This window comes from Etheostoma cragini, chromosome 9 (assembly GCF_013103735.1).
Source record: "Etheostoma cragini isolate CJK2018 chromosome 9, CSU_Ecrag_1.0, whole genome shotgun sequence".
Taxonomy (NCBI): Eukaryota; Metazoa; Chordata; class Actinopteri; order Perciformes; family Percidae; genus Etheostoma; species Etheostoma cragini.
In genome coordinates, this window is record NC_048415.1 from 24351414 (window position 1) to 24370439 (window position 19026).

At 41.9% G+C, this 19026-nt stretch overlaps 1 protein-coding gene across 6 annotated transcripts; it reads left to right on the forward strand.

The window, feature by feature from the left end:
* Positions 1–245: 245 nt before the first annotated feature.
* Positions 246–17698, forward strand: slain2 (SLAIN motif family, member 2). Of its 6 annotated transcripts, none has more exons than XM_034881491.1 (10): positions 246–967; positions 3711–3853; positions 10494–10661; positions 10748–10921; positions 11052–11405; positions 11501–11647; positions 12858–12944; positions 14579–14617; positions 15738–15945; positions 16132–17698. In XM_034881491.1, the coding sequence occupies exons 1-10, from the start codon at positions 483–485 to the stop codon at positions 16193–16195; spliced, it is 1869 nt and encodes a 622-aa protein (XP_034737382.1). In that variant the 5' UTR covers positions 246–482; the 3' UTR covers positions 16196–17698. The 6 variants fall into 6 exon arrangements, with proteins under 6 accessions (XP_034737382.1, XP_034737383.1, XP_034737384.1 ...); XM_034881492.1 differs by having other exon boundaries at positions 12861–12944; XM_034881493.1 differs by lacking the exon at positions 14579–14617 and having other exon boundaries at positions 247–967.
* Positions 17699–19026: the final 1328 nt, after the last annotated feature.

The following is a 19026-nucleotide window of genomic DNA, read 5'->3' on the forward strand; positions in this document are numbered from 1 at the left end:
GCAAAGGTTAACTCATAAAGAGATAATTTAAAAATAGTCGAGTAGATTAGACAAATTATTTGGTTACCAATAAAATAGATTAATTAATCCCGAACCACATTAATGCATATGTGAACACGACTTTTCTGTAGCAAAAATAAGGATACATGCATTTTTAAGCAGTCATTCATGTATGTTCAGATAGGTGTTGGTTACGTGCTCGCTCCCGATATTGAAGTGGCGTAGTGACGTTTCAGCCGCCGCCTGTTGGTCTTTCACACAGTTGGTGACGAGTATTATGAAAATGGCCTCGACCCTGCGCGGAACCGCGATTAACCGGAGAAGATGACGTTGTTGATCTTTTTAAGTCAGTTAAACATTAAAGTGTCTTTTTTGAACACGTAGATATTCGTGAAGTAAACAAAAACAAAGCGACTGTCGCCAGAGAACCGACTAAAAATACCACCGACCACCACATATTTTCGCAGGGCTGAGGAGCCGCTATGGAGGATATCAACTCCAATATCAACGCGGACCTGGAGGTGCGTAAGCTCCAGGACTTGGTTAAGAAACTCGAACAGCAAAATGAACAGCTTCGGACTCGGTCTACGATGTTGTCCTCGTCTGGAGCGATGTCAGGGAACCACAGACCCCTCAGCGACGGATACGACCCGTCGTCTCTTACAGCGGGGATGTCAGCCGGTCTGGCCGGCTTCACTGGGGTGGGGTTCGCCGGAACGGGCGGCTACGGTGGGCTGTTGGAGAATACCCGCGGTTTGAGCCCCAGACTGTCTTACGACGGTATCAGTTTCAGGAGGCCGTATGAATATGAGGGGGCATCGGCTACCGCCTCTGTTTCGAGTATGAACTCACTTTATTCAGACAGCATCGGGGGTTTTACAGACGAAGGGGAAACCTCAATCCTAGACGAAGTGGAAATCTTAGATCTCGAAGACATGGACTGTCTAAACGAAGACGAGGACAGCTGGTGAGTGACAGGCTTGTCTTTGGGATGCATCTTGCCTCTACAGCCGTGTCTGTGTCTTCATTGCTGGGCGACAGCCTGGGAACAGCTGCTCTACACATTAGCTACTATACGACAAACGTCTGACAAACATTTGAAGTCATCTGTGCTGAAGGAGTCTCATTGTGGATCACTGACTGAAGGGTGTTGTTTGGCATGTCATGTGGGTGATGCCAAGCCCATTCACGGACTGTATGATCGTAACAGACATGCATTGTCATACAATGAATGCCAAATCTCTGTCCATGACCTCATACCTTGCTTACAGTTTGTGCCAATGTTTCTGAGACTGATCACTGGGCCCCTGAGGCCCAGTCTCTCAGCTGTCACACTCAGGAACCTCAAGTCCCATATCATCTGTTGAAACCATTTTCTTGTTGGGATGTGGCAGATCGGCCTGGCTTGGCCTGGCTGGCTGTCATGGCAGTGGTGGCAGGAGATTAGTGTGTACAGTGAAACTGAAAGTTGTTTTCCTGCCAGGCAGCAGCCATGTGGGAAAGGTAGCCATGGTAGTATTTCTCCTCTGAACTCCCTTTACCTAACTAGTTGGCACACAGCCACAAGTGCTCTGCAGCACCAAGGGAGGAAGGCGGGCGGTGAGAAATAGGACTGTCATGTAATCCTGTAGGAATAGATGCTGTGTCAGTGTCAAAACACTGATGTTTGAGCATTGTGGTCACAGGGATTACAAACAACGCCTACTGACAACCTAACGGGTGTGGGCAGTGTCTTGTGGACAAAGGTGACATCATGTTGGTCTGCTGATATCAGTCCACATGTTTATCCACACTCCTGTTCTTAATCCTCTCCCAATACATTGCGTTTACTCCAGCGCTTTGCAGTCATGGTATTTAGGTTTAGGTGGCTTTGCCTAGATACACATTAAAAGTTTAATCTTTAACACTCCAGAGTGTGATTGGATTTGTGCGGCTGTTTAAATCGTGCCTCTCATTCCAACTCAAGGAAATCCCTTGAAGAGGCAGTTACACAGATGATGTCAGCCATGCAGACTTGGTAGACGGGTTTACAGAACGTCTGTTGAGATAGATATGAAGTAGTTACATGTAAGGCTTCAGCTACTGACTAGACATCAATGTAATGACGGGGCTTGTTAGGAGGAATTTGTTTGATTGGCGTCTTCTATGATAAGACACTATAAAATGACCGCAAAATGACGCTGTAGCTCCTGATGCAGATACTGTACATCAGACGGTTACTAAGGCTATTACAAAGGTATGGCTGGCTTTCAATCATATTTGGTTGAAAGCCAGCTCACAGCAGCTGACAAAAGTGAAAAAGCTCTGGCAGTCAGCACTTATGTGATATATCATCTGTGGCCAAGTTGTTGTGCTGGTAAAATAAGGTTTACAGAGTTTTTACTGGCTTTGTGGAAGACTTCGGTGTATGTATTTGGCAGGGCGTTTAGGGGTCCACCCTCAAGAAAATGTTTTTTAAATCACCTAATTTTGGACCATTATGATTACCATATCTGTGTCTAAAACGTTGGAAAAGCTAGGGCACATAATAAATAAATAAATAACTACAATCCTTAGTCCTTGAGCTGAGAAAAGTCAGTAGTTAGTTTTGATGCTCCCATTGATTTTACATTCATGTGACTTGGGTGGTTTACCTTAGCCTTGTACTGGTTGGTACAAGAAGAAGCATATCCCTAACAGGCAGATTGTATCGACAAATGGGAACAGGGGTCTAACAATGATACTGTCCCACTGGAATATGACATGTAGGTATAAAAAGGGGGGGTGGTGGTGATCAGTATACATGTTTCCCTTAAAGTGTTGACATTGTTTGCTCCACTGTGTTCTGTGCCTGTGCCAGCAGCTACTGAGCCTTTTTGACATGATCAGACTACTGTCAGTGCTGCCTGCTCCTGCAGGGCTCTGCCTATCAGTAGCTGCTTGGGACACTCCTGCTCCTGCATGTGGACCTGACACATGTCATTGTTTCAGAGCGGGGAGTTCATGGATGAAGCAATGTGGGTTAGGTCTGTTAGATTTTCTACGCGCTGTGCCGAATGTGAATGCTAGTCATTGATAAACATTGAAAAGGTTGTGACCCAGATTGCAGGCTTGGATTTCTCTGCACTAGCCCCCCATTCACCATGAGAGGCTTCTTCTATGTCCGCAAGAGAGCAGATAACTGCTGACTCAGATTTCTCTTCAGAGGGGAAACTCTTCTCTCCGTTTATCTTTTTTATTGTTAATGATAAACACACATTTGTGTTTTTTGTATAAGCGACAAACAGGAAGTGGACTACTCGGTTCGTTTGTAGCCTTATTTTAATACCTTTTACGTGTTCCCCTCCGTATCAAGAGGGGTTGACAGTTTCAATCAACACTGACATACTGAATAACTGACTATGCACTGAACCTAATGACTTTTTCCAAATAGTTTTGGCTAGTAACGGGGGTTCATGAGCTACGGTGTGCAGCAGCAGGAGCTGATTGTCCTCATTGCTAAGAGATCCCAGAGACCACTAGTTTGTGTTAGGGTAGCGTATGCAACGTGTGGACTCACTCTAAGAGTCCACACACCAAGAGCCTTTTTCCTCGGTGCTGTGGCACCAAATGCATGCTCTTGGGGGAAATGTCGGTTTTCTGTAAATTATAGAGTGCAGTGCAACAGTTGCTTGTATTCCTTTTATGAACACGTGTGTCAATTGTGTTTGCTGTTCATGTTTTTGTTCCAGGCTATACGAGGCGAAGCTGAACAGTCCCCTGCAGAAAGCCTTGAGTCCCATTGTGTGGTGCCGCCAAGCTCTCGACAACCCCAGTCCTGAGATGGAATCAGCCAAGCGTTCCCTCATCCACAGACTGGACCTCACCATGTCAGGTAACGCCAGAGAACAAACATGTAGTGTCAGTTTAGCAGCAGCAGTAGCAACATGACACTCAATGAATCCCTCTATTGACACATAAGCAGCAAAACAACCAAAAGAAAGTGTCAGTGAACATCCCGGATGTTCACTGACACTTTCTTTTGGTTGTTTTGCTGCCTTTGTCTGTCTCTGTGTTGTTGGTCCATCGGGCTCTTGCTGTCATGTTTTATGTTTATCCATTTTTCTAACAGCATAGCATTACTCATTTGACCACTTCATCTGTACCAAAAAAGCAATTCTAGTTCAATGTGATTACCATAAAACAATGTAGTTCCTTAATCCTGATTAGTGTAGGGAAGTGAAGCACAGTGTGCATGTCAGGGCACAGAAATACAGAATAGTGGAACAGCAGTGGTTTTTCACAGCTGTGCCACGCTGTTTGGTGGTGAACGCTCTGTCAGGGTTTTTAACTCAAATAGTAGCATTATTTGAATGGATATGAAACGATTTTTATCAAAAATAAGACAATGCCGATGCAGAATTATTGATCCAACAAGGTAGAACTTGTACATAAATGCAGAAGTAGCCCGTCTTGCTGGCTCGGTAAGAGTGTGGTCGGTCCTTCTTCTTATTACTAAGAGCTTTAAGTTATAGGAGTGAACCTCTGCAGTGATCTTACTGTTTACTTGCATTGATTTTTGAAGCACAAGAAACACAAAATAAATGACTCCATGTTGAACCCATTTATTTCTTTAAAACTACTGTCCACAATTACAGACAAAGCACAGACGGCTGATCATTCATCATGCACGTTATCTTGTGTGTATGACATGGCTGGTGCAGATAAGGTGATGTCATCAACGGCACATTGACCTGGGGATGAATTTGCCAGTTGAGGTTACAAGTTACTGAAAGCTTAGAGGGTTAATAACAATAAGTGTGTGTGCGTGCGTGATTTGGGATTCTTCTTGGGATGTGGAATTGAATTTTTTATTGTGTGTGTTGGAAGTATTTTCTTCTTGGGATAGAGGATTGAATATGCGGCGAATGATTGTCACGCTCAAAGCATTCCACATAATCAGGCTCTTGGAGTGTAGAGAGTGTAAAGCGGATTAAGTCTTCCCCTTTTGTTACTTCTACGCAGCAATGCGTGTTAAAGAAATGTTTAATTTATACTTCACCGTGGGGTAGGTAGTCTCCCTTTGCCAGACCCTCCTCCAAAGCACACTGGATGAGGTTCTGGTTCATTGGCATTTCTCTAAACCAATCACAGAGCAATCCCATAAGTGGAACGTCAAGGATATAGACTATGGGGTAGGTAAAGCATTTCTCGTTTTCTCCCAAATGATCGATTTGCTATTTCCAATGCATCACATCCTCTTCAAAATGTCATTGTACATAGAAAGGGGTTACCAGCAATCTTAAATTGGTCCATGTTGAAGGATCATATAATGCAGTATCCTGGACTACTATACTAAAGTTGTATACTGGAAGGCCTTAACTCACTGACAGTCCCATCATTATCTAAATGGCCTCCGGAGTGAAACAGGCAAACTCACAGACAGACTGGGAACCTTGATCAATCAATGCAGAGAGAGTTCATGCGTTTAAAGTACATATACAGCTTCATATTTGTGGGATTTAAACAGCTGTCTGTGCAGATTTTAGCTTCACTTAACGGGACAGAAATAGACTTGAAGCGTTCAAAAAGTGGGGGATATCTTTGTGGGATGCGCCGGTGTAAATTTATACTGTATTAAAATGGAAGTTGGAAGTGTATCTGTTCATCAAAAACACGCTTTTGGTGGAGAGTAGTAGTGTTACTGTTTTTTTTTTAATTAATTACCCTGGTCCTTCACACTCTACACTGAGAATTCAAAACTGTGCATACTATATCGTATCAAGTATAAATCACATGTAAACAAAACAATATACTAGTGATGTCATCTACAGTAGATCACCCAGGTGTACCTTATGTTAAGTCCTGTCTGCTAGGTCTGTTTCTGTTTTCGACTGCCACTAATTATAGTCAGTCCCTCAGTGAGAAAGACAGGCCTCAAATCCTCACAGCTAAACTGAGAGGGGTCATTTCCATTTTGACAGTGGTATGCCCATGTGACAGTTAGATCATGTTGAGCAATGGGCCGCTGACGGTTGTTCACTGGGGGAGATGTTCTCAGCTCCGTTGTGCAACAGTCTGGACAGCACCTGGGCACACAAGCACCTCCTCATACAAGGAGATGTGTTTACAGCAGCTGCTAAATGAAATGGTTTTTCTAGCTCACATGTTTTACAGATCAAATATGCTTATGAACATGTAAACAGGGAAAGGATAGAGTGATTCTCGTATAAGAGTTGTTTTGGGCTCTTAATTGATGATAAAGGAGTCTGCAATGCAAATTTAATCAAAATGCTCAAAGAATTAGGATTTGAGGCATAAAAGACTGCAACATATTGCGAAAGACACTCAGATTAGTTAGTTTAAAGAAAATATCAGTAGAAAATAGGGCCGGGCCATATGGCCCAAATCTTCTGTCCCGATACAGGTCATTTCATATCTCAATAACGATATATATCCCAGGATATTGAATGTTTTCTTGTAATTTATAGCTATAGTGCATAGTTTCTGTCTCCCCATGAGAATTCTAAGTAATGGCGACAACGCCGTGGCGCGTCCGCATGATACAAGCCTTCCGTGACTGCGCACCACCCTCAACCCACACACAGGAAACATGACAGACTCTTCAGAAGAAGTAATTACCTGCGCACGAAATTTGCCGGACGACACCATTTTCATAACTTCCAAATCCAGAGCGAGTCGTGTGGAGCTGATAGTCAGACATTTTTTTCTTCCCGAAACCAATTTGGATACCTGAACTTGCATATTGGCCGATACGGAGTACTGATCCGATACCAGTGTTTGATATATATTATTATGTTTCAACAACTGTATACTACTATCCCTGTATGGATGTGATATGATTTCTATTTCTTTGTGGTTGGTCTGGCTCAGGTTAAACTCTTTGTGAAACATATAATGAACAATGAACGCCACCGAACTTTATTTTATTATCCAGTTTAACTGTCAGTCATAACAGGGAAAAGAACAAAAAAACTACTTCAATATAGATTTTCTTTAGGGCCTTATTACGTGGTATCGATCGGTGCGTAAACTCCAGTACTAGAGAAGCAGTACTTCCAGAACATCTCTACTGATAATTGGTGCTGTTGTGGTCACCACGTCCACGAAGGCTTGCAAAAAGATACAACAAATATTTTCTGTGGAGTCTCGTGATTCACTGGACAAAACATTTTAATCAAATAAATGAGCAATGACTCAATAGGCTGCTTGTGAGAGGGTGACATACTGTCTGTTGAACAAGCTTGATCAATATACGCTTCCATGGGTCTCTTTTACTGCTTGGCTATCTGTAACTGTAACTTAGAGGTCGATTTAGTCGTAGCTAATGGACGGCTATGCCTAACCCTGGAGAAGATGCCAGGGTGGTTTGATGTGTGTGTGTGTGTGTGTTTTGTTTTATTTATCATTTTTCCTCTTGTTTTTTACATTGTGTACATTTGTGTACATGGTTTATTTCTGATAGAAATAAGTGATCTTTTTTTTTTATCAAATAAACATTAAGCATTAGTAAAGATTTTTTGAAAAAATGTACAAATGTACACACAAAAAGACTTCAGCAACTCCCAGCTCTACATACCGGGATAATATGTGTCTGTGAGTGAGAGACTCACCACAGACACACCCTCATGGCTCCCAGCTACTCTCCTTCACACCCCGTCTCTAACGGAGCATGGAAACGCTGTTGCCATGGTGTAGGTTGAGTTTGTGTCCAAGGAATTGCAAAGAAAAAAAACAACTTCCCTTGTGGCAGCTTAGAGTCGAAGTGACAACGTCCTTATCGATCTAATCATCTTATACAGAAAGTGCTCACTCAATCAAGGCATTCCCATATTTTTTCAACACATGTTAGTTTTATTGTGTCAATAGACCAAGCCTTGTCTGTGCACACCCTGTTTAAATCATATGCCCAGATGACGTGCCTCAGTTATATAACCAAACCGGGAGGAGATTGCTGAGATGACTGCACTAGGCAGACAGCGCTACGTTCATTTTAGACAATCCTGATAAGAAGTCCAAACACGTGCTGCTGCCCTAAGCGGAACAATTAACCAGTTTTTTCCACACTGCTGCTTTGACAGCTGTCCTCCACTTCTGATCCAGTACACATACAAGAGCCAGGAGCCACAGTCACATAGCTGACCTATCCATCTCCTGCTCATAAAAGCTGTGATTTTCTCTCAACCTCGTGCTGTACAGTTAGTTCACCCCCTTCGTTATTTCTCTGCCAGTTCTATCCCTTTTTGTGGTATTTATCTCTCCTATTTACAAAAGCTTTTCTGTTTGCTCCTTTCTTGTGATATCCTTAAAACTCTCGGCCTCTGCTTTGAGCCACTGTTTTTTTTTTATTTCAAGTGGACCTTAATGCCAAGTGTTGTCTTCCATTTTGTTCTCATCATTGAAGCCCTCCAGACCTTTTTTTTAAAAAATCTTTCCACAGTTGAAAAACCAAGACGGAAAGTCCTCTAATACAATTACATATAACGGTAAATGGAAGAACTGGAAACAGCACTTCTTCTCTCTTCTTTTGACTTCTTGTTTAAGGACATGAAGATTTGAGGACAGTCTATTTTGGTTGGTCTCTGTGCTGCAAATCCCTTTAGATTGGTCTTTGTCTCTTTTTCTAGTGACAATTTGCTGCTAGTGTTGTTGTGACAAGGCACAATGTTAACTTATAACCTCCAAATTATTTAACATAGAGTCCCTAGCTGGGTTCATATGGACGGCAGCCCCTCTTTAGGGCTTTGTAGCTTAGAGACGCAGCCGGTATAGTCTGTGTTATGTCAAGGGGAGAATTTTCCTAATCATAACATGTTTGACTTTTCTATGGCAGAGTGCACAGACACAAGAGACGTTCATGTTCTCGCAGAATTGGCATAGCAAATTCTTTGGTCACAAAAGCACATATTGGAGTTTGGCAGACTCATTTTAATCTTGACTCTTGACATTGGGGGTTAGTTTCACCAGGTGAACCGTTTTAATCTGTTGACCTGAGTCCTCTCAAATGGAAAGCAAAGCCTCCATTGTTTCATGGTGTACGGTGTCACAGACCTACATGTTGCAGTGTTGCTGACATTCCTAATGTAGGTCCATGATCCGTGGACAGCAGCGGAGTGGACATGATGCTATTTCCTAAATAATGCAGGAGGACAGAGTGAGCACGGGGAGAGGGAGAAAGTAAATGGAAAGGAGGAGGCAGCTGATCTTAAAAGGCTAACTTCCCATCACCACCCAGCTGTGTAAACACATCCAGAGAGATAGAGAGAGAAAGTTGTGGGGGGGGGGGGGACTTTTGACATAACCAAACAATCGTTGTGAGCAACAGCCTGTCCAGAGTCTGATGACTGACCATGGACTCTGGGGACTGGAGCCTTTGACTGCTGCTCAGCTGTATTTCACAGAGCATTGCATTGTTCTCTGTGCGAGTTTATTGAATGCCATGTATTGTTACGTGTGTCTCCGGACTGATGATGCGGAAACTCTATCAGGCTCACACTCAGAACTCGGTTTAAGAGACTCAACCAGACTGCCAACACACTGTAGAGCTTTCATAAAAGTGGCGGCCCGGCTATGTGCAGACACTGCTGGCGTTGTTGTCAAACACTGGGATAGGCAACCGTCTTTGTGGAGGTCTTTTATGGGTTACACTGTATAGATGGTGTATGGTAACATACTGGCCATGCCAAACAATAATGTTAAGTTTTAAGTAGTTGGTTCCCTTCCCACAAGGGCAGCATCTTGCCCCCCATAGTTTGCCAATATGTTACCACTGACATCTTTCAGGCTGCACACTCTTTAGTTGTTTATTTCACTAATCAGTCATTGCTATTATTATTCTTGGTTGAGTAAGAAATGCAAAGATAAGTTGTGGTTATGTTTAAGGGTATAAGTGATGGTCATTGTTACTTTAGTTATAACTGGACAAGAAAAAAAACTCTGGCGTCACATCGATCTTCACAAACGAGCACTCCATTTTCAGAGATCCTTCTGCATGACTGAGTCCATCTGTGGAAGGAACATAATACTGGATTGTGTTTTGACTCACATTTTAATAACTGATCTGTTGGTCAAATAAAAGGAACATAGTATTTACATTTTTAGGTGTTAGTTTTGACTCGCCAGAACAATTACAATTAGGCATAAATAAGGAAATGATGTGACACTTCAGACTAATATGCAATAACTCAATAGTGGTTCAACAGAATAAATAGACAAACACCGATTATATTAAGAGTTTGCGATACAGAATTTTCACATGATCACTGCTCACATTTCTCCATAGTTTCTGTTCAAACTAAACAAATGCCTGGCTTATCGTAGTCATCTTCGAACTTTTGTCTTTTCTAATGCAGAGTGGTTGAGTATTTGCAGTGCATGTGGCAGTAACTGTAGAATAAGGTGCATGGAAACCTTGATTTTTATTACCAAATCTGTAATGTGTTTTGATTTCTCCTGAGTTTCTTATATTATGTGGACTGACTAATATTTTGGTTTGATTCTGTTTGACTCTGCAGCCAACAAGCGCAGGAGCCTGTATGGAAGCCCCTACAACCAGCAGGGTTATGGAAGTCCGTATAGTACAAATGCAGCCAACAGCCCTTACAGCAGTGGCTTCAACTCCCCCTCCTCAACCCCCAGCAAAATGCCCACTGTCAGACAGACACTAATGCTTGGGAATGCAGGTATGGGTTTCTCTATAGTTCACTAACCATTCCAGAATATCTTCTGTTTTTGTCAGTTAAGTGATCACAAATGATTTCCTTTGCAGCACACCAGCGAAACGCAGCGGCAGAGAGGAATCCTCCGGCGGTGAGCCCGCAGTCATCAGTGGACAGCGAGCTGAGCACCTCAGAAATGGACGAGGACTCAGTGGGCTCCTCAAATACCTACAAACTCAACGATGTCACTGATGTCCAGATACTGGCACGCATGCAGGAAGAGAGTACGTACCTTTTCCACCTTCAGTAGTATTGTTAAGTTTTCTGTGATCAAACTGCTTTTTTCACACTTGTAAAAACAAAAGCTGTAAAAACTGATTTCTAGAGTGTGTTATAACTGTCCCTGTTTGTCAGGTTTGAGACAAGATTACGCCGCAACAGCGTCCAGGCGGAGCTCAGGTTCGTCCTGCCACTCACTGCGGCGTAGCACCTTCAGCGACCAGGAGTTAGATGCACACAGTCTGGAGGACGAGGAGGAGGCGGTGCACCCGGCCTTCCACCTGCCCTCCAGCCGCTTCAGCCCCTCCCCTCGACACTCTCCCCGCGCCTCCCCCAGGAATTCTCCCCGCTCTCGCTCCCCTGCCCGCTCCATTGACTACAGCCACAGCCGCGGCTCGCCTCAGCCCATCATCAGCCGCCTGCAGCAGCCTCGCCACTCGCTGCAGGGCCACGGGCACGACCTGCAGACCAATGTGGTGAAGAACGAAGGTAAGCCGAGATAGCAGAGACGGGCGCCGTGTCGTTTGATCCTGGACGCCGTCATTCTGCCTGAGCTAACTCTCCGCTGTTTGTTGCTGTTGTAGAAAAGCTGCGCCGTAGTCTTCCCAACCTCACGCGCTCCTCAGCGGCGACGGCCCAGGGTCCAGAGCCCGTCAAGAACAGCCGCAGCTGCGAGTCCAACCTGCAGGTGCAGAACGGGGGCTCTCCTCGACACCAGAGCCAGTCTGCCAGTGAGTATCGTGACAGACGCATATTGAAACATGTCATACTTGTATTTGAATCCATTTTATGCAAAACACACAAACCAGCCAAAGGTGTCAATGAATCATTATTCTTTACATTACAGTAGCTACCAGACTCAGATTGTCATTGTTGATATCACTGTGTTGTCAGCTGACATTTAATATTTGTTTTGCTCTCCAAGTATACTGTACATCTTCTACAGGCTGTTATATCTTGTTAGTCATGGTTCGAGTGGGAAATTCTTAAATCTCTCTGGCTGCCCCTCCAGTAATCATGGACTGTGCTGCTTTGTAGTGACATGGCTTTGGTGTTTGGGGCTCCTCTTTGTCTTTGATCATTTTCTTGATCTCTTGAGCTTTTATTCACACGCATCCTTCCTCTTATTGCCTTGGCATAACTTTCACTTCAAAGAAACACCCCGTCATCCTGCAGAATTAGAGCATGGCGCCAGCAACACGGAGAATCCACAGTGACTCCAGCTATCAGTGACACTAACATAGCTTCACATATCGTGTTTAAGGGTTTTATGTTCTTTAAGAGCTTAGAATCCCACCTCTGTAGGTTACCACTATACATTTGATGTAATCCTGTAATGGGAGTTGTCCTTAATCCAGACACAGTAATCCCTCTCTTTTACAAGAGACAGAGGACAGGGGTCAAAGGGCAGGTTACAGCTTGTTAAACGTGTTGTGACTGCCTTTATCCCGTCTTAAGCAGCCCTCTGAGGGCCAGGGTGTCCGCGTGGCCTGAGTCTTTGGACCTTTTATACATTACAGCAGATATGTTTTTCTGCTGAATCTTTATAAACTTTAATTTTATACTTGAGTTTAAAATGATGTAATTATACAGTTAAAAGGTTTACTGTCCTGATAGTTATGTTTTTTTAGTATTCTGAGCTTTGGCTGCACGGGGCATATGAAACTTCTAAATATCTGCCTTGCTCTCAAACTTCCTTCTACTGTAAAGGATGTGTATCCACGCATGTGTCTCCACTTCTCTGTCTGTGGCACTTTGCTCTGACAGCCTGCTGCTCCTCTACCTGAAAGAATCTGCCTATTGATGTTTGGCTGTAGAGCCCTCTAGTGGCCTCAAACTGACACTCAGGCTTTTATGGCCACCACGTCCTCAAAGCCCCTTTTTCCAGTCACGCTGTGAATCTCAGGCAGAATGAAGTCTGAAATGTCCCTGTTTTTCCAGCAGCAGATCAACTCCTGAGATACTCGGCCCCTTCTCGCTCCTCCCCGAAACCCAAACAGCACCTCCAACGCCCAACTGCCCTGCGAGGTAACAGCCTGCTCCTAAGCCAGCTGGAGGCTGTGAGATTGATCTCACACACACAGCCATATGCACACTTTATTATATATATACATATACACACTACACTTGTCTATGTAGTGAAGGTATAGACTACTGGTGCACATGGAGCGTTAGTGATGAAATGGCTGAATTGTATGGTGCTTAAAAGGATTTGAGGAAGGTTATTAATTGGCATTAACGTTCTAGGTGCCAGCTTGTCATTTCAGACTCCGGGACTGAGGTAACTCTGAACGCAGGTTTAGCCTCGGTTTGTGCTGCTTTCTTTGTGAGAGGTTGAGCAGGGTGGTTACTGGCAGAGACGAGCGTGAGTCTATAACCCCCACAGGTACGCCGTCAAACTGAAAGGATTAACCAGATGCAATTTAAAAGGGGGGAGCTGATTCACAGGATTGTACTCTGTGTCTCTTTACATATAAAATTGATGATAAATGTCAAAACAGTGATTCTGTGCTGTTGCTGGTCCATGGCTGACAATTAGAAAGGTTTTACTGTGACTCAGAGCAAAAGTACAAGTGTCTTTCATGTGTTCATCCTTGATCGTAACAAGGATTCAACTACACCAAGTTTTGTCCTTCCTGTTTTCCTTGCATCATAAGCTAGTAGCACACCCTTATGAATTCATGTTGAAAAAAAGATACAGAGAACCGGGGGAGGTGGGTAATATTCGGAGAAAGAAGTCACCATTTCTGAGATCAAAGTTTTAAATTTGCGAGAAAAAATTGTGTTTTTTTTGTCGTCTTGGAACCACATCGCTTCACTTTGCAAGGTTGGATCAACCTCATCACACACTCGCTGTGTATTACGACTGTAGTGGACGGCCCAATGGAATTCTACTTTGCAAAAAGGAAACACTTGTGATTTTAGCCCAGAATCACAATTAAAATATATTCTATTCTATATTATCACAAGTATTCAGGCTTTGACGAGACATTACAGTGAATCGAGCTTATTCAGAACAAAACGACATATTTGACGTTTAACAACAGCTGATTTGGAAGGGGATGATAGGGATGAAGGGGATGATGTCACTGGTTACATCGTTCCTTTTTACCGGTGGTATCTGTGGGGGGGATGAGGTTGATCCAACATGCAAAGCGATGTGGTTCCTTGATTAGAAAAACTAGTTTAACTACACTATTTTCCATTTTTTGTCCTCATAACTTTGTGACTTTAATCTCACAATTTCCAGAAGTTATTTCTAATAGTTTTAAAATAATTTCCATTTTCGTCTACAATGTAAACTGTCCATATTATACACACCCATTTACCAGCTAATTGGGTAAAGGTGTTTCTGTTTTTAGATAAAAAAATGTATACAAACACACATATACATACATACATAGATACATACATACATAATCTATATATGTAACTGCAGAATGTCCTTCAGGAGGCAGTTGAGTTCCTCACTGTCCCATCACTGTCCACTGCTACACCTTGTCACATGGCAATATGGATTGTTGCTCATATTGTAAACGGCCATGTAATGTCACAGTTTGTGAAGAAATTAAACAGACAGCAAGAGACATGAGAGTAAAGCCCATCCTCAGCACCTTCCTCCCAGATCTGAATTAAGGCCTGTCTCTGTTGTCTTTGTCTAGTCCCCCTCTCCTGTTGCTTTGGAGAAGAAGGTGATTTCAGTGAGTATTCACTGAGGGTTTCCACATTTTTAAATATTGTGATTGTGGTTCCACGCCGTGGTTGTATTGATGTTGTGCTAGATTATGTGCTTCTGGTTTTCACTTGTATGTATGTGCTCATTCCGCCAACACAATATTAACAAGATGAGTTAAGTAGCTTTGCTGTTCATTTTTCATCTGTTTATTTAATAGTTTCCAAATTATCATATCGGGTTTGACTTCATTTGTGATGGCTTTGGTGAAAAAGAGATGCTTTTTGTTGCATGGAACATTAAACAGTCAAACACAGGACTTTTATCACAAAAGCTAAAGTTAAAAGTAAAAAACTATTTCAATTAAAAATATCAGTTCAACAACAGCATCTCCACATTACCGCTTCTACCTTCATGTTAAATAAAGTAACATCCACTGATAATAGGACATTTCTGTAAACAATCTGTGAGTTGCAACATTAATACAACATGCATCTTATAAAAAAGCAGTGACTATAAAAATAAAAATAAAAAACGGTAATCCAAACATTCAACTAAACATTGCACATTTGATTAATCTTCACCATTAGCTAATCACATTCTTTCAAATCTTAATTTGAAAGCAAATAGTTTTTTATTATACCATATGTTAATTGATATCATGTTGTATCTCATTACTTCATTGTTAAACTACGCATAGACTGGAACCTGTGAAAGCATATTAACTATAACAGGGTACCCGCAGGGTCTAGAGTCTTAAAAATGTCTTAAATATAATATTCAAAAAATAACTTCACTTTCTACAGAAAGTCTTACATTTTGTTGACAAAGGTCTAACATGTGAATTGTGTTTTCATAATATTTAATAACTATTGTTTCATCACAAAGTATGGATTGAGTAAAATTTATTAAGTTCAAGGACTTGGTAAAGTATTTTTATAGCCTAAAATCCTTTCTGATATTCCATTATATACTACATACTTTTGCCAGTATGTTTATGAAGTTAGTATTACATTTCATTCTTAATGGTGTTAAAGGGTCTTAAAAAGTCTTCAACTTAACTTGTGGAAACCTGGGGGTACCTTGTATAAACACGGTCTAACTTAACCCAGGTAACCTGACTGTCTTCCTGCTCTGCCTGTCTTCAGTCCCCTCGCCCAGTAAGTTGAGAACTCCCGTCACCCCGTCCCCACTGGCCTTAAGGCAACCGGTGAAGGCCACATCCAACCCTGGCTCCGCCACCTCCACCCCCACCCGCTCCCTGGCTTCTCCCCGCAGCGGCCTGCCCCGACCCAGTGCTTCTGCAGGAGGGGGGATCCCTCTGCCTCGCAGTAAATTGGCCCAGCCTGTGCGCAGGTACGTACACCACAGACTCAACAACGTCACGACATCTTGCACTTTTGTTAATGGATAGCTAGTGGCTATTGCTGTATATTTAATTTATCCAACACTTACCCCTGAGTGTGTGTGTGTGTGTGTGTGTGTGTGTGTGTGTGTGTGTGTGTGTGTGTGTGTGTGTGTGTTTTCTCCTCCCCTTCTCAGATCTCTTCCTGCTCCTCGGACATACAGCGGCACAGGTGACAACTGGAGAGAAGGTTGTTACTGAAATGGGCCAGCAGGGGGCTCTCCAATCAAACTATCAACACAAGGAGGCAGACATTACAACATGGCACTTTATCTACCTAGATACCTTTTACAGTGAAAAGAGTCCCTGTGTCCAAAAAATATATATATGAGTCAGAATTTCAAAAAATGAGAGGACAGTGTCCACATCGCGTCATGTTCCTCTGTGGGGTCTGGCTCTGGAGGGGTCAGGCATGTAGTGCAGGCAGCCCAGTAAAATGCCAAAGAAACCAGGCCGACTCCAGCAGAGGACACATCACCTGCCTTGGTTTGACTGCAGTCATCTATCAGACAGTCCATATCACTTCATTGGCCAGCATCCCCCCCCACTCCTCTTCCCTGTTCTTCTTTCCCTTCCCTCAGGTTGAAATGTCTCCACGCATTTCTCTCTCTATGCTCTGTGTTTAACAGATGTCTGAGCGATCTCTATGATGATGCCGTGCAGGTGAAATGTCCCGTAATGTTAGAGAATTGTTGGTTGTCTTGCAACAGTGAAAGCACCTCTGTGTGGGTATGACATTTAACCTTTCCTCTTGTGAAATCAGCCAGAATGTATGCACAAGTGTGTTTTGGAAAATATTTATTCAAATTATTTAAGAATTGTATGTCCAAACATCCATATCAGTATTTTGTTTTAAGATTTTAATTAGTTTAAAATGTACAGTTTGAACCTCAACTGCAAGCTAAGTCTCCAAAGCCTTTTTATGTTTGAGTGTCAAATCAGGACTGGTGACCCGGGTGATTACTGACACGTCGGCTAAAGCCTCAGTTCTGACTTGTACCACAGTTTGCCAAGATTATACTTTTCTATTAACGTGCTGAGATACTTCAACCTTCAAGAAACCTGAGCTCAAAAACTAATTTAGTCCCTGTTTACCCATTCAGCCAATTAAAGAAGAAGAAAACTTTGATGAAATCCCCATAACACATTTCTGTCAGTGTAAATCATTCATGCAATGAAAAACATCAAATAAGAAGACAGATACATTTTGCTGGATTTTACCTCTTGTGCTATAGAAATGGATGGAAAGGCGTGCCAGTGTTTGGTCATCCGTGTGGGGGGTGTTATGAAACCAGTGCCTCTAATTTAAAGTTTCACTTGAGTTTGAACATCACGTTTTGTTTGTTTATCATTTTGTGCCAATTCCTGGGTATCCCAATATTTGCATTTTGGCTTGATTGTTTTGCTTGCCTGTTTGTATTATTTTTGTAATTTAATGAATACATTTATAATTGCTTTAAAAGAAATGCGCCTTCATATTTATAACTAATTACTCATTCTGTAAATGAAACTATTTATTAAAGAGAGGTGCCTATGTTGAAGCTCAGATTAAGTGGGAAGCTCGAACGAATGTTCAAGAAGACATGCCACACCTTTTGTGTGAAGGTTTTTGTTATTGAACTTTTTTTTATATATCCACAAACATGACATTCAGTTTCCCTGTGTAAAGTCACATTCAAATTAAAGCTGAAAAATTGTTCTCTCTTTTTGTACTTTTTGGATAATCCACATATTTAAGAACAAAACAAGGTTTGGATTACTTTGAGATCACCGCAGCAATCGGTACATACTATACTTCGAAAAACCAATTAATCCAATTTGGAGACTACAAATCTACTTCAAGATGTAATCTTTAGAGTCTGACTGATAAAGGATTTTTAAGGCTGATATGAATATTTGGGTTATTTAAAAATCCAATATGCCGAGAAATATTTAAAAAATAAAAAAATCCAAAAACGCGTTAAAAAAAAAGATTTCCCTAACAGTTAATTGTAGTTATTTATGAGTTCTCACTAAAATAATGTGATAATTGTTTTTGTCATAACAGAAAAGAGTAACATTAAAATATATTAAAGTTCTGATAAATAAAATGTATAAAACTACAAACTTAAGATATGAGATAACTTGAAGTCCTTTGAACAAAAACGATAACAAAAAAACAAAAAGTGTTGCCAACAGGGACGTTGTAGAGCGTCCTCTTGTTAATTGGCCATTTTAAATGTTGATACTGAAAGATCAGGAAATGCCCAATATATGTCAATAATATCTGCCCGCCCATAACTCGGTCGGGCTCTAGTAATCATTTAGCAGGTTAAGTTTTGTGTAGAACAGGATCCTGATTTTATGTGCACCGGGCATCCCCAATAAGTTTGGCTCAAATAGTTTACAGTAATGTCTGTAGATGAATATCAGCTCAAGTTAATAACCTGTTCCTTTGAAGGCGAAGGCCTGCAGGTACGGCACTTCACTTCTAGGTCAGGTCAAATTATTTTACTCTCTCAGTTGGAGTTTGCATGCAAATGATACAAACTGCCAAAATTAAGAGTGCACAACATTCAAGACTGCAAGCAAACTAGGCCTTAGTGGTCTCTCATATGAGAAATCATTTGTGTTAAGATTCTACTCTTCGATTTAGGGCTGGGCGATATATTGATATGGTGATATGAGACTAGATATCGTCTTAGATTTTGGAATATTGTAAAATGATGTGTTGTCGTTCCTGGATTTAAAAGGCTGTATTACAGTGATGTGTTCTAACTGTTCTATTATTGGCCTGCACCCACTTAGTCATTATATCAACATTACTCATGATTATCTAAAATCTCTTTGTGTAAATAGTTTGTGAAAGCACCAATAGTCAAGCCTACAATAGCGCCGCAATATTGACATTGAGATACTCTAGTCTTGACAGCCTATCCGTCACTTGGTGTAAAAAGTAGAAGAAGTCAGTCTTACGTGGGCAGAATGAACTGTAGCAAAGGCTTTTTACACATTAAAATGGCAATTTGATATTTTTTTTTTTTGGGGGGGGG

Excerpts from the sequence above, each read along its gene's own strand:
- slain2 (XM_034881491.1), top strand. The coding sequence starts at position 483 with ATGGAGGATATCAACTCCAATATCAACGCGGACCTGGAGGTGCGTAAG. Across the intron at positions 10,662-10,747 it reads ACTAATGCTTGGGAATGCAG|CACACCAGCGAAACGCAGCG; the intron begins GTATGGGTTTCT and ends TTTCCTTTGCAG. Across the intron at positions 14,618-15,737 it reads TGGAGAAGAAGGTGATTTCA|TCCCCTCGCCCAGTAAGTTG; the intron begins GTGAGTATTCAC and ends GCCTGTCTTCAG.